This window comes from Echiichthys vipera (genome assembly GCF_963691815.1).
Source record: "Echiichthys vipera genome assembly, chromosome: 2".
Lineage (NCBI taxonomy): Eukaryota > Metazoa > Chordata > Actinopteri > Perciformes > Trachinidae > Echiichthys > Echiichthys vipera.
The window spans coordinates 16,234,600-16,250,222 of record NC_139827.1 but is presented as its reverse complement, the minus strand read 5'-3'; the positions used below and the strand labels follow the sequence as shown (position 1 = coordinate 16,250,222).

The 15,623-nt window shown below is 43.4% G+C and overlaps 1 protein-coding gene across 8 annotated transcripts in view; it reads right to left on the bottom strand.

Annotated features, from left to right (window-relative positions):
• nfixa (nuclear factor I/Xa) overlaps nt 1-15,623 on the bottom strand; it is a 116,408-nt gene that overhangs the window by 87,996 nt on the left and 12,789 nt on the right. The window contains exon 1 of one of the 8 annotated variants that reach the window (XM_083938376.1): nt 15,159-15,312. The exons of the other annotated variants lie outside the window; for them this stretch is intronic. Within the exon in view, the coding sequence (XP_083794502.1) occupies nt 15,159-15,185 (27 nt within the window). The 5' untranslated portion in view covers nt 15,186-15,312. Of the gene's footprint in view, nt 1-15,158; nt 15,313-15,623 lie in introns of those variants that run through there. 8 annotated transcript variants of the gene reach the window in all.

Below are 15,623 nucleotides of genomic sequence, written 5' to 3'. Positions count from 1 at the left end.
ATTATAGCGGATTCTGTAGCGTCACCATGGCAAGTACACACACACACTCACACATAAACAGGCTCCAACACACATATGCATACTGTTGGTGTGGCATTTTCCGACAGGACGTTGCAGTTAAACTGAGAGTACAGCGTTTCCCCTCGACAAGGGCGGCCATTCCTGATAAGGTCAAGTAGGCAGTGTGATACATGGAGAGTGTGTGTATGTGAGAGGGGTGCTAGAGGAGTGTGTGTGTGTGTGTGTGTGTGTGTGTGTGTGTGTGTGTGTGTGTGTGTGTGTGTGTGTGTGTGTGTGTGTGTGTGTGTGTGTGTGTGTGTGTGTGTGTGTGTGTGTGTGTGTGTGTGTGTGTGTGTGTGTGTTCTCAGGGTGATAGCAGAGTGCAGCAACTTCAATTATATACTCTTGTCTCACTCCCTACCGAAGCGCATGCTGCACCTACAGTGTTCCAGTCGGCACATGCCAGCGGCACACACTGGCTACTATGCCTTGCTTACAGCTGCAGAGAGGGCTTTGAACCTCATGGTTAGCAAATACAGAAGGAATCAGGCAGATAATGAAACCCGATATCCCCTCCCTTCCATGCCCTGCTCCAACAGCAGCCAAGGCCTGCTTCTCCTCACACAAGAGATGCACTATTGAGAGACTTTTCTCTTGCACTCTTTCGCTCCCCCTCATTCTTTTATACCTCCCTGGTCCTCGTTCTGCCAGTCGGCGAGGCGAGATGCCAACCTCTCCCCAAAGCCGGGCAGAGTGCCCTCACCCTTTATGCAAATGCTTCACCACTTGCCCGACTCACACATTCATTCTGTGTCCCCCAGCCCCCCACCACCACCACCATCACCTACTCCTCCATTCCTTCTTTTATTTATTTCACCTCTTACACTGCAATCCTTCTCTCTCTCTCCCACTTTTTTGTACTTTTCCTGTACTCCATATTGTTGTTGCACTTCCCTCTACCACTTGCCCGTGCTCTATCCATCTCCTAGCATCCCTTACTCTGCTCCCCCTCACTCCTTTCAAAGTGGAACTCCCTCTCCCCTCCTTTTCTCTCACACAGCTTGACTCACCCAGACTCAAACTTGTGCACTCATTCCTCGGCCACTGCCAGACCAAATGCAGAAACTCCCCTTCATCCTCGCTCTCTCTTTTTCTATTTCTTCTATCTCTTTCGCTCTCTATTTCTCATACACACTCCCATGCCCTTGTACTCAAGTATGTTGTCTGTAAATCATACTTTTTATTTATCCGCATGTTTAACCATTATATCATCTGTCAGCACTTAGTGTTAAATGTATAATATGCAAGAAACCAGTTGGCACATTTATCCTTAACTTCAACATGAATTTATTTCCTATTTTTGCGTAGTTGATTGCTTCCTCGATTGTTAAGCAGGGCATCAGTGGAGCACTTCTTGAGCGTCCTTGCACTCTACTTATGAAAAGGCTAAACTAAAATAAGCCGATAGAATAGTTACTGACTATCCACTGTGTCAATAAAACATTTAATTAATGGCAGATAACACTTGATGATCCCTGTTTTTATTGAAGAGATATTTTGTAAAAAATCGTACCGATGTTTTTTTGTATGTGGAATATTGTCTTTTATAGCTGCCACATGGGCAAAAAGCCCAAGACTAATTTGCGACTCTGTGGGACAATAAAGTTAATCTTGAAATCTCCAAAAGAAAGTTAATCTCCATATAGCTCCATGTAAAAAAAAAAATCTGTGTTGATAAAAGTGTGTTGATATGTAATCTGGGACTTCCTAAAGCACATAACAAATAAAAGCGAGTGCTTTATAATATAACAGAACATCTTAGCTCACTAAGATTTATCATTTACAGTTAGAACCCTGCAAATGTTTGTGGCATGCTACTTTTTAAATGGGCAACCAACCCTTTTACATTAGCATCCTATTTATGCATGAGTGAACTCCCTATCTGTACCACTGAAGCTTGCGTATTTAATTTTGCTTATCATGTGAGCTGGAGTTTAGCCTGTGTTGAGTTGGCGCTGCGAGGGTTAAACGGTGCCCGCTCCCTGTGGCATGATATGAGCTGGTCCTTTGCCTGTGCACTCTGCCTTGTCTGCGCTGAGTTGGTAGTGGTAGGGGTTAAGAGTGTGGGTGGCTGCTCCAAGTGGCTTCCTATGCGACTCTGATCCCATTAGGGTTAAAAGGTGTCTGTTCCAAATGGCTTCATGAGAGTCGGGTCTTAATCTCTGCTATGCTCGACAGAGTTTGGGTCAAAGCGAGACAGGCTCTTGATATGGCAGTGAGTTACGCCTGACTCTGAGCTGGCAGCGCGAGGGTTAAAGGTCGCTCTGCCCATTTTGAGTGGCATTCCCTGTAGGGCAAGCACCATGCCGGGCCGGAAGAAACAGAGGGCGCACACAAACACATGCAAGGCGAGAAACAAAGAGCCCTCACAACCACACACAAATCATTTTGAAACTTTTATCCTCTCAAACCAGTGCTTTCCTTTTTTAAAGATTTATCCTCCAACAAAGCAAAGGGAGGACAAGCAGACACACGATGTAGACGGGCGCCTCTGGGAGAGTGTATGCGCAGTTATCTTCTCTGTGACCACGCTTGCTGACTTCCCCAGCCTAAACTACCACCTCGCGCAGACCTCAGAGCACCACAGTACCACAGGCAGACAGCCATAAGTACATGTCCTCAGAGGCGACTTAAAATGGAGGAAACCCACCTCGATAAAAAGCCCCTCACAAACAGGCAAGTCAGATAAAAAGGTGTGAAGCATAAAAAAGTACTGGGACACTAATCCAAGCTTTAAATTAGGTTAGTGTTGTATTTAAAATTCAAACAATACGACAGTACATGTATTTTATGCTCTATACACCATTTGGTAATGAGTGACAACTACTTAAAAATCCCATACTGTGCTCATCATCAGGTTCATACTTAAAACCTAATTCGGGTCTCTACTAGAACATGTTTTCATGCTTAAATGTGCGTTACATGCTTGGTCAGCATTTCTGGGTCTTCTGCATCTGTGCATCTCATCAATTCAGCCAAGGAATCTCTGTAAGGACTATGGCTTTCTACTTACATAAAGTATGGGTGTGACAGCACAACCATATAGAAGTTCTGATGGCTCTTTTAAAGACACAGTTTCTGAATACGTGCTGTGTGCATTTCTCTGAAATTGAGAGAGTGTTTTGGTACTTTCACAGTATTTATATAGCACCTCGGCCTGCTTGGGCCCTTATAGTTACCTTGAAATCCCTCCAATTTTGTTGAGAAATGGAATAACCTTTAAGCAAAATATTCTATATGTGTGACCAAAAGGGCCTTTTTTTAAAAAATTTTTAACTATTTACCTTTACTCAGTATCCTGCTCAGCTTTACTATTGTCTCACTGATGAAGAAAAAAATTACATTTCTTAACTGCAATAAATATTCTATTGGTGCCATATTATTTTGCAGCGAACATTACAGTATCTATCAACTCTCATTAAAAAATGGTCCGGTAAGAAATACCAGTCAGTGTCCTTTTATAATCCTGTGATTGTATGAAAAGTATTAGTAGTATCACAGAAAAGTGAGCCAGAAGGAGAGAGCTGGACTGAAAGCAGCAAGAGCTGCCACGTCAGATGCTGCTGAGGCTTCTTGGCTGTCAGGACTGAACGCACCCAGCAAAGACACACACGCACATGCAAATGCAGTATGGCCTTCACACGCACAGGTCCACACAAATGCACATGCACAAACACAGACCCGTTTACACACAAGCACAAAAAGGGGAGTTGGAGTCATCAGCCAAGCCGGACACCCCAGCTCAGTGTCGCCATCACCACTGTCTCTCTGTGAGTCAACATGGATGGAGCCGCTCCACCTACAACACACATGGCTCCTAATAATAAAACGAGCAAATCCCTCGCTCCAGTTTGCCTAACACATGCCCGGAGTGGGCCTGCCCCCTGATCGGATCATTTCCTGTTAGGATGACTACTGGATTTACACTTCATCATTTGGTTACACTCTTCAAGCTTTTGAATCAAAATTTTGTTGTCCAAATTATAAAAATAATGTTCTAAGCTGTGACAACATAATTGTACCAACACTATACATTAATTAATTCACAAAGAAGACAGTATCATCTGGATCCTGTTTCAAAGCGCCACATATAGGGAAATGTTGTGGGCAATATTCAAGCTCTTCAGCTGTCCAAAAGAAATCTGATGCAAAATAGGATTTGGCCGCATCTTTACTTAGGCTCGCTTTCCAATTCCTGGAGAAATTGCATTATTAAATACAACAACGCCATTGTTTTGGCACATTTTAGAGGGGCTTTTAGCTTTATATTTTTCGAGAGAGGAAAATCAAAACACAGTTTTTCAATCTGAAGGGGGAGAGAAGGCTCTCTGCATAGATTTGATTCTCCAGATAGCACTTGGCACCATTTGCCTCCTCTAAGTACTGTAATATGGTTATGATACATTAGCATTCCTTCACATCACCAAGGAAACCCAAGATGTGTATATCAAGCATTTTTGTCAGCAGGAGAATAAGAGAAGGGGGGGGGGGGGTGGAAGTCTAGAAGATGGAGAGTCAGGTAAAGGATTAGCATTAAGAGGCCACAGGGAGTAAAAAGTTGCCCCAATGAGCAGCATTCCAATGGACAAAGCCTGGCGAATGGCGAAACTGTTTTTAGATAGTGCGCTGTTCTCAGGAGAGGCAGACAGGGAGTTAGTAAAGTGGCTTTTAAGCTCACCAAATCCAACATATCCCAGATAAGACTGTGGCTCTTCCGTCGGGAACGAAAAAGAGAGAGTGGTGGAGGGGGCTGGAAAGAATTATGTAAAATGGAGAAAAAGACGGTTGAAGTAAAAGACGTATTGAGAGAGAGGAGGGAGAGTTGAGGGATGTAGAGAGAGTGAGCTAGAGAAACACAGGCAAAGATAAGTAAAGGAAAGAGGGAGGTTTTAAGAAAGAGAGGGAAAAAAAGATAGGAGTGAAAGGTAAGGAAAAGTGAGAGCACATTTTCAGATGGGAGCACATGTGAGCTTTGGTGTTGGTTGATCCCGTCTCGTACAGTGCGGCGAATGAACCCGGAGACACTGAGCAGCCCCTCCCGCCTCTCCAGCAGGATTTTATCGCCTGCGTGAAAGAATACACACTGGTCAACCCCATCAATCTCTGCACTGCTCCGCTCCTCTCTATCGCAGCAGGAACCTGTGCACAGCCTTTTATGTACTCTTTATTGGTAAGGTTGTGTTTTGTATATTGTTGAGGCAACAAAGTCGTAATGCAGAGGTGCAGGAATCCCTCAACACAGATACACACACACACACGCAAAACACTTTGCCTAAACAAAGTTGCTGACTTTTTTTGAAACAGGCTAAAACACACCAGCTAGCACATGCAGAAACACACTAAAGCATGTGTGTAATGTGAACCGAATAGTATGTGCATGTGCATAAATATTCAGACCTCTGTTAGACTCACCTGCATAGCCGCCCCTATAATTTAGTTGAAATTATTTATTTATTTCATGTGGGTTTTCCCTTGTGTTGCCCACTTATTGCACACATACACCGTTAACTGACTGCTACATGCATGCACATGAAACGACAGGAGACAGGTGCACACCCACAGACCAGAGAGCATAGAGTCAACAAACAAGGGTCAGTTTTTTAATCATCCCTAGTTTGTTTATTTAGCAGTGGTCAGGTTTTCACTAAGAAACCTCCCAAACTCCACTGCAAAATTCCTCCTTTTAGACTCCAGAGAGACCATTCAAACAGTATTAATTCCTCTTGCTGGGAAAAGGGACAGCCTTTTCCCGGAGCAATCCATAACATCTGAATATAAAAATAAATACGAAGAGCGGGCGCGCTCTTAACCCCTAAAGCGAGGAGGGAAAAAAACCTGCTGGGAAGTTTGACGCCAGTGTGTGTTTTTCCTCTGTTTCACCAGCAGCGTCTGGGACAACATGTTTCTCTCACTCTCACTGTGTTGCAGCGCTCAACCATCTTTTCTTCTTCTTTTTTTGTTTTAAATCAATCTCTTTATTAAGCCTCCCCTTTCTGTCTCTGTCTTCTTTATCTTCTCCCTCGCTCTCTCGCCCTCCCTCTCTCTCTCTCTGCTGGACGCCCTTGTGCCAGTTAACTCACCACAAGCCAGAGGGAGGACCGCAAGAATGCTTAAATCAGCATAATTAGGCCTGTGTGTACTTTAAACACACACGTTTCCCCCAAGCCTGGACCCCTGCCACCCGTACACCGCTGTGTATGCAGCCACGGCCCGTCTCTTTGAGTCAATAAACACAAACATATCGGCAGTCGGCCTCGCACACGTTCACGCAGACTTGCGCACAAATACATATGCAGTACATGAGGTGAAAAATTATGCTGTATCCCTCTGCCACCCAAATTTTTTTTTTACAGAAGCTACCTCCCTCATATCCCAAACCGCCATCACCACACTGACACAGTTTGACCCGTTACACGGTGCAGCTGAGGGGGAGGAAAGTAAATGAATTGAATATGGGTGCTCAGTGCTGAAAAATGTGCACGTTTGTTGAGAAATTTCCATAAGCAAGCCGTTGAAAATGAAGCCTGTGCATGCACTTAAACAATCTCAACAATCACACACATCTGTATGTGTTTTAGGTTTCACTGGTGCATTAATAAACAACTGCCTCCGAGCGAATCCAGGGTGCCTGGCTGCATTTGAGGATTATCAGTAGTCATTACAAACCATTTAATAATAATCGCCGCCATCGAAAACAAATCTGTCCAAGCATGTGATATTTGGATGGCCAATATCACTGGCTGAGTGGATCATATTAGCGAAGATGAGAACGGATTAGACAACGTTTAGCATTTCATCTCATTTAAATTATCACAAAGAGATCCACATAGCAGCTTCTTATTGTCTTAATCTACTTTTTCTGCTCTTGCAGAGATGACAGCCATGAACCGTCAAGACACTGACCAGAAAAGTGAGAGAGACAGTAACTAAGTCCTACTTTAAAGCCGTCCAATAAAAAACATTACACTCCCTCCCTTAGGAGCTCAAACACTCGCAGCTCCTGGTGAAGCTACAGGTGCAGGCGGACACCGCAAGAGAGGCCCGTACTTGAACAAACGCAGCACCAAACGCATCAAAACGGCGAAACTAAATCCTGTGAAGATGCGAACAAGAAGAGGTAATGTCAAACATGAAAGGCCAGGCAGTGACTCGGCCCCGCGGCCTTGCACATTCATTTTCATTCTAAAGATATGCATAGAGAACAAGTAACTCCAGTAGTGAATATCACTTATGCCACTGGCTATGGAAGTATGGTGGTGTTGCCATGGCGTTTACATGTCATTAAAGCCAAACATGAGGTTAATTTTATTTCCATTTTTAACATCACCAGATACATTTTATATGGCCTGAGCTCAGGCTCCTCTTGACGTAACAGTCCTGAAAGTGCTCAGAACGTCATGCTCTGTCTACTTAGGAAAATATTTTGCCAGCAGCATCTGATCAAAGTGGTGTGATACTGTTTATATGAGGGTACGCACCGAAAACTAGCCACAAAGAAGCCACTCTGTGTCCCTCTTCCTCTGTCCTGTCTCTTTCTCACACACACATACACACACACAAACAGAGGCTTGAACACTAATTTCTATGTTTGTGTGCTCACTCGCACAGCTGTGGATCTTGCGCAGGGTTCAACCAAGGTAAAGATATGGTATATTACGCAATGGCTTATAGATTTTTCCACCCCTGGCGAGCTGCCAGCGCTCTCAACGGGATAGAGAGAGGGACAGAGAGAGAGAGAGAGAGAGAGAGAGAGAGAGAGAAAAAGAGAGAGAGGATCAGAGAGCAGCACACTGTGTTCCACAAAGTCTGACTCACTGACTGGATTCACTGACTGCTTTGCTGGGACTGCTGGCTTCTATGACCAGTAGTTACACTGAAGAAATAGGGCTGTACAAAAGCATGCAAGTGTGTGTGTGTGTGTGTGTGTCACTTGATAATAATGGGAATTAATGAATTGTTGGTGCTTTTCTGTCAGGTATCGTATACATTAATTTGCTCTGGTGGATATTTCAGCTATCACTTGTACCACTCAGGCGATATGCACTGCTGCTGCTCTATATTGGTTGGCCTTTGTCACACAAACACAAACACAAACACACACACACACACACACACACACACACACACACACACACACACACAGCTTGCAAAAAATAAATGACCTTAGGTAGTCATTCAACACAATGGGGGGTTGTGGCTTTAGAGTCTGCCTATGCGTTTCCATCAACTACATTTTAAAGATACAGTAAACATATCAAAGTAAGTTCAGCTTTACGCGCAGAACAGTATGCCACTGCTTTGGCTGTTCTATTCTAACAGGCCAATATGTAACATTCTAATGCTTTGTATTCTCAAGCAGCATGGGAACATATTTGACGAAGTAAAGCAGTCATCAGACTCCAATGTTGTACTGTGAAATTGCACAAATAAATGCCTTTGACGTGAACAACAGAAAGTCTTATGTGCATGCATGACAGACATTTCATTGGAGACTACTTCCAAAATGAGACTTGGAAGAGTCAGCAAGAGCAGCTCAATCTGTTTTGAATCAGACGTTCGCCTGTCAGGATGATCAATCCGACTGTTTTCTTGATTTACTTACCGAGTACGTGACATGCATATGTTAATGAAACTTGCATTTTCTCATATCAGTCTTGTCCATATTCTCCCGCCTGGATTAAGAAGGCAGACTGTTCACACACAAGGCAAAGAAATGCATTCACAAAGCTGATTTAGCCTAGATCTTGCACACCGAGGCTTCCCCTACTCTTTTAATTGGGCCCTTGATGCTCGACATAGGGTGTACTTCCTCTAATTAGCTATATCTATAGCATATGGGCGGGTGTATGAATGCATGCATGTGTAAAATCCTCTTTTGAGCAACTCCAAACTAACTAAGAGCTTTAATTTCACGCTAGGCTGCATTGTCCCATTCAGTGGGGTTACCCCCACAAAAAAAGCCTCTGAGAAAATCAAAAAGAGCGAAAAACACACCAATGGGCGACAGAGGAGGGGGGTGGAGAAAGACAGGGGGGGGGGGGGGGGGTTGACAAACAACAACAACAACAACAACAACTGAGGCTCATCCACGAACAATGCGGATCTCTCACTAACCGTTACTTCTCTTTTAAGGGGAGCTAATTGAGGAGGTGGAGGGGGGTGGAGGAAGAGGAGCAAGATGAAGGTGAAGGGGAGTCTGTCCCAGGCAGCTGCAAGAAGAACACAGCACTTTGGCTGTCGTATTCTCTCGATTCCTTGTGTGTTCCTCACGTTTCCACAGCCTGATCATCTCGTCACTCGCTGGCAAAGTAAAGTCTGCTCACTGAGAATTACTGTAAACTGCAAGTTCTTGCATCTTTGATTCTCAAACCTGAGAATCACACCTAATTCTTACCCCCCGCCAAAAATAAAATGACATGGGTAGTGACCATCGCAACGACTAAAGCTCTGCAGGATAAATTGCATTTTTTTTTGCTTTCATGAGTTGGCAAAGGCTAAACTGAGAGAGATCACAGAAGTGATTCTGACCCTGCTGCTCCTTCATCACATGTATGTCTATCTGGCTATAACATATGTGAGTGTTCAGTATGGCTTCAGATGACTGTGTGTGTGTGTGTGTGTGTGTGTGTGTGTGTGTGTGTGTGTGTGTGTGTGTGTGTGTGTGTGTGTGTGTGTGTGTGTGTGTGTGTGTGTGTGTGTGTGTGTGTGTGTGTGTGTGTGTGTGTGTGTGTGTGTGTGTGTGCCGTATGGCTGGGTAAACAATACTATATCACGGACTAACATAAGACCGCTATAGGCACTGCCTGCTTCCACTGGCCACAGATCAGCCTAAACCTAATCCACACTAGGAGGCGGAGGACAGGGGAGTGGGTGTGGGGTACACATTTTCACATGGACACGTGCATATCGGACACACACACACATGCCCATCCATCCAGGGGACAACCACCTATTACCCTGTTGTGCCAATTGCCTCAGTTGAGCATGATAAATCCATTTTCTCTGGGCGGTCAGGAAGACTGCACAGATAAGGGATGAGCAGAGCACCACAGTGCCGGATTCAACTCACCTCCAAGACACACACAAACACACACACACACAGACACACAGAGAAGCTGATGAGGAGGACTGTCCATAAGCTATCTCAGGGTTTTGCTTGGGGCCTTATACAGGCTCTTTCACAGCAAATTTTTGAAAACCACACAAACCAAATATTTGAATTTGTGCACACTCTTTACGAACATGATGCACACTGTGTCAACTTGAGATCAACGTGATAATAGCTTTTTTTAAAGAAAAAACTCAAGAGACACATCTTTCACGCAAATACAAGTATGTTTTTCTGTCTTCATGTAATCAAAATGTATTCAGACACTGTTTAACTGACATGGACACGTCGTCCCATTTTCCTGCTCTCCTTCCTCCGTCCCTGCCTAACAGCTCCCACTCTGGGCCAAGCAGTGTAAGGTGGACCTGGTCCGCCTCCAGCAGAAAGGATGAATAAGTAAAAAAGAACACAATGTACCCCATGGGTTCTGCCTGCAACCCACTGTCGGCCTGTCGTCCTGGCTCAGTTGGCAGCCCGCTTTTACCCTGCCTACCGTCCACTCCAGCAAACCTAAGCAAACCTATTCTCCGCTGCCCGTGCTGTGGGCCTACCAACTATACCTCGTGTGAGCAGAATGTGTGCCTGTGTATCTGTATGTGTGGTGCAAAGTGATGCCGACTAAGGCTTGGTATGTTACCAGATCACGCAGGCCCACCTCGGCTTACACCAGCACTGCGGCCGGCACCGTCCGGTCCCGGTGAAACCAGAACCGAGGTCTGACACAGGAGAGCCCGAAGCGGGCAGGAGTAAGAAACACATACTACGCACATGCACAAACATGCACACACACATACACACACACACACACACACACATTTTGGGTTTGAATAGGAGTTTTAATCAATAGACTGGTGACTGAAAACAGGAAGACGGAATACAACCACATTTGACTTAAATATTAGAAGATAGATATAAGATATAAGAAGATATTTAGATAATACATATTAATTGATTGTGCAGGCTCCACACATATTGCCACAGACTTCATGCTCCTCCATGTGCACAGATTCACAAACACTGTTTTTTGTTTCCGTTGCGATGATAAGCACTTTCATCTCCATCACCAAAGATACTGTCTACAAAATCTCCACATTTCATCTGTTGCTAGGCTATATGGAAAGGCTACAGTACGTATGGCTTTCACTGCAGGCTTTCAAGTGCTTTGCCAATCTTCATGGCTGAGTGAATTTCAAGGACTCATTTGATCTCTGAATCTTTAAAAAAACAAACACTTTAGAACTGCAAATAATTGGACATGAGCATGGTATGAGCAAGAATCGAGTAAGCAAATAAAACTTTTTTTTTTTTTGCGTGTGATCTGTGAGGAGGAAATAGTTAAACAATCTCCTGCATGGTGTTAAACATCTCTTGAGTTCGCAGCAAAGCTTTTCAGTAGTTGGCAGTGTTTGTGAGAAGCTGCTGCATATTAGCTGCCCACATCTCATTTGGATAAGCGGGACTTATAACTGGAGTCTGAAATAATTGATTTCAAAACGCGGCACATAAAAGTTTTAATTAACGACGCCTCCGCGACCTTCAAACCGCATTAAAACTTTATGCAAATGAATTCCCGTCACATGGGTGTGAAACAATGCCACGTAGCCGGTTAAAAAAAAAAACTCCCGGTGCTGTTTGGCAAGTGCATGTGCACCACTTTTTTTTGCTGATCGGCTCCGTAACCTACCAGGCCATTCCAGCAAAGCTTTTATCAGCATTAATAATACATTGCAGATTGTTCACAACAGTTTTGCATGTTTTCGGTGCGCTGTGAATTATTTCCATGGCTGGGATTGAAGAACACAGTCTTAATTTAGCAGCAAGGGTACGAGTAGGGCCTACATTTTGTTAGTATAACTCTTTATGTGCATGGGTGTGGACAATAACCCTAACCACTCACACACACACACACACACACACACACACACACTCACACACACACACACACACACACACACACACACACACACACACACACACACACACACACACACACACAGGCACACATACATTTACGAAACAGCAAATAATCCCGCCTTTCGCATGAGCAAACCACTGCTCATTAAAACAGTTGATTAAAGCAAATGAAAGGCGGATGTTCGAGTCAAGTTTAAATACAGGTGTGAAACAGAGGTGTCACTTATACCACAAGCAGGATGCATGGGCGTTTTTCAAGTTTTTCAAGATTTATTTTCCAACAAATAAATGTTTGACTGCTTCTTACATTAGCCTTAATAATGCCCTATAAAAATCGCAACACAAGTTCTCATATATATATATATATATATATATATATATATATATATATATATATATGAGAGAGAATGAAATGATATGAATGAATGATATATATATGAGAGAGAATGAAAACAAATCAGCTTAATATCCATCAGCAGGACCGGGAGACGCGATAACAGCAGCCTAAGCAGATCAATATGTATCGCGCATATGGGCAGCACGCGTCCATGCGGCGCTCGTGCGAGAGGATCTGCTGCCAATTAATTTTAATTAATGGAAAGAAAGAGGAAACTCGATGCAGACCTCTGCCTCATAGCACCAGGCTCGGAAAATCATGTGCTAAATATGCAGTAGGGCTGTTGGACTTATTTTACGCATCAAATCAAATAGACTATTGATTAGAAAAATGTATCCCTCAGTGTTTACAAGAGGAAATGAAAAGAAACAGAAATGGAAAAAGACAGAAGGGTTGTTTTTTTTTCTAAGTGGTGTAAATGATCTAATGCAGCCACAGCTTCTGACTTTGTTGCAGTGATTAAAAAACGATGTGATGCAGTATGATTCTGCATTCGAGCACTGCTGTTCTTGTATTTCTAACAATTATATATTGATAGGTCTGACCAGACCTGGTCAGAGGGCCTGAAATAACACTGAGAAATGAAACCAGCACGGAGCTCGTCAAATCTGTTTAAAGGAAGCGATTGTAAAGATTGGCTGCTTCCTCACATGACATCTAGGTGTAATACAATCTCAAAAATATTTATAAAAAAATAGAAATATTATATTATCCCACAACACAGCATTGCAAAACAGCCTAACTCTGAAAAACGAGAGGAGGGCGGCGGTGCCGTGACCCTGCAAACATTTAACCTACATGCCTAAAGCTAAACAGCTGTGACATCTTAATGCAAAATATTCTCACAATGTAAATGAATGCGTCAAAATTATAATGCATTAGGCAGATAATTAAGATCCTTGCAGTGCATAACTCCTGAGGACGACGGAAGTTCTTGACCTCAGACAAATTTAAAAAAAGGCCCACTGCTTCTGACAAACACTGATGTTAAAATGTCACATTCAACTTGATCTTTAAAATGGGTTAAATGGTAAAATACTGAAACATCCAACTGACTTTGAACCTGGCGTTTAATGTGATAAGCCGGGCGGCAGAGAGGAAAAAAACGGACCTGCCGCTCTCATCTGTTAACTCTGCAGTGACTGAAACTAAAAAGGTCTGCAACTGTGAACCAAAGCTTCAAATGATCACTGTAAATGTGCAGAAAACGCATGAACAGCACAAAAAGTTTGGCGCTGCGAGAAAAACCAAAAAGGTCATCTGTGACTTGACCTTTGCAGTTGTGAGCTGTTAGTTTAATTTACAGATAAACTATTTACATGGTGAAAGAAGGCGTAATCAGCACATGGTGAAATATCATTACTGTGACGAAGTTTAAAAAAAACAACTTTAAAAAATACCAGAATATGTCATTTTTATAAAAAAAAAAAACTGCTTACAGAATCACCTGGCCCAGTATTTTCATTGCCCATTAACAATGTATGTTTATCTAAAAACACATATAAAGGACTGATCAAAGATAAAGTCTGGGCTTATTCCTCTTTAGAAGCAAAGGTGTATAAGCTACATGGATGAGGCCATAAGGTCAGAACTGAGTCTGTCATTGTGCATTTAATTACAAGAACACGAGCTGCACTCGAATATATCAAACTTATATAGCCTAGTATATTTTATCATATTGTTTTAAGACAAGTAAAACAAAAACTAACAATTAATCGCCTGCATCCAACGTCTAACTGAACAATTCCCTCCAAACGGCCTTTGACTTTACGCACAAGATAAAACGAGGTTTCCTTTTGAGTGAACAGTGTGAAAAGCTCCATTGTCTGCTCTCTCTGATGTAACGCATGTGCAATTACAGTCGATAACGTAAAGAAGTATTTAAAGTGTTTAAAGGTCAACTGTATTTTGTGATTAATGAAACTGCAACCGTGCAGCTCGGACTCTCAACGCAAACACACGCCCACCCTTCGTCCCTCTGTCCAAAAAACAAAGTTTTATTTAAAAAAGTCGGAGGCTGCTGAAGTGGAATAAACTAAACGGGGGACAGTTATGAGTGTGTACAAGGTGACCCGAAGGCCCCCCCATCAGTGCCGACCGGCAGACCTCCGTAACAGACGCAAGTCAGAATCCTCCGTCCAAAATAATAAATAATGAATAAAAATAAAGCGCCGCCACAAATCAACGAGCCGAATCAAAACTCTATTCGTGCTTTATTATATTTGTCGATAAAGCCGATTATTGCCTCGGGCTGGCTAGAATAAGTCGCACACTATCAGGGGGCACTGACAGTCCTTCTTCCCCTTTCTCCAACCTCCGTTTTTATATAAAATAGATTTGTGAGAAGCGCCATTTTCTCTCCAAACCATGCGCAATGAGACGCACAAGAAAGTCCGTTGGAGGAGTGCCATTAAAAAGGAACGGGAGAGCGAGAGAGAGGGGGGAGAGAGAGAGAGAGAAAAAGGGTTAAACACTATCGGGGAAAAGAGAGCAGAGCTGGAAATAGGTCCTTAAAACGCAACAAATGACACGCAGCAGCAGCAGCAGCAGCAGCACGGCACACAACACAACACAACACTGTAACCACATACAGTAGAAACAAACCGGAGGCGCATCATACCGGAAAATATAAAGCGAGGAAGAAGAGCATGGAAGAACGGCAATTTTTTGTTTTCATACCTGTGTCAAGCAGTAAGGGGAGTACATGGTTGTGTCTAGAGATGAAAATCGGAGTTGTTGATAATAAAGTTGGATGGAGGTTCGCTGCGGTGCCGCATTGCAAAGCCGCTGTGGCTCAGTCCAGGCTGTAACCCCGCCTCACTCACTCACAGTGAAAGCTCCGCACTAACTTTAGAGGAAAGTTTCTGCTGCTCTCTCCCCCTCCCTCCCTCCCTCTTTCTCTCTAACTCTGCCTCTGTCTCTCTCTCTCTCTCTCTCCCTCTTTCTCTCTCCCAACCCGCTTGTCTTTCGGATCGACACAAACCTAACTGCATTTAAAATGATCAGGGACTTTTGATGGTTTTTATTAAAAAAGAAAAAACAATATCAGAGCTTCGCGGAAAGCCCCAGAGAGGAATCGCACGAAACACGGTATCCCTGCAGTGCTGTATAGGGGCTGTATAGTGTAGTGCGCATGTGGTGCTC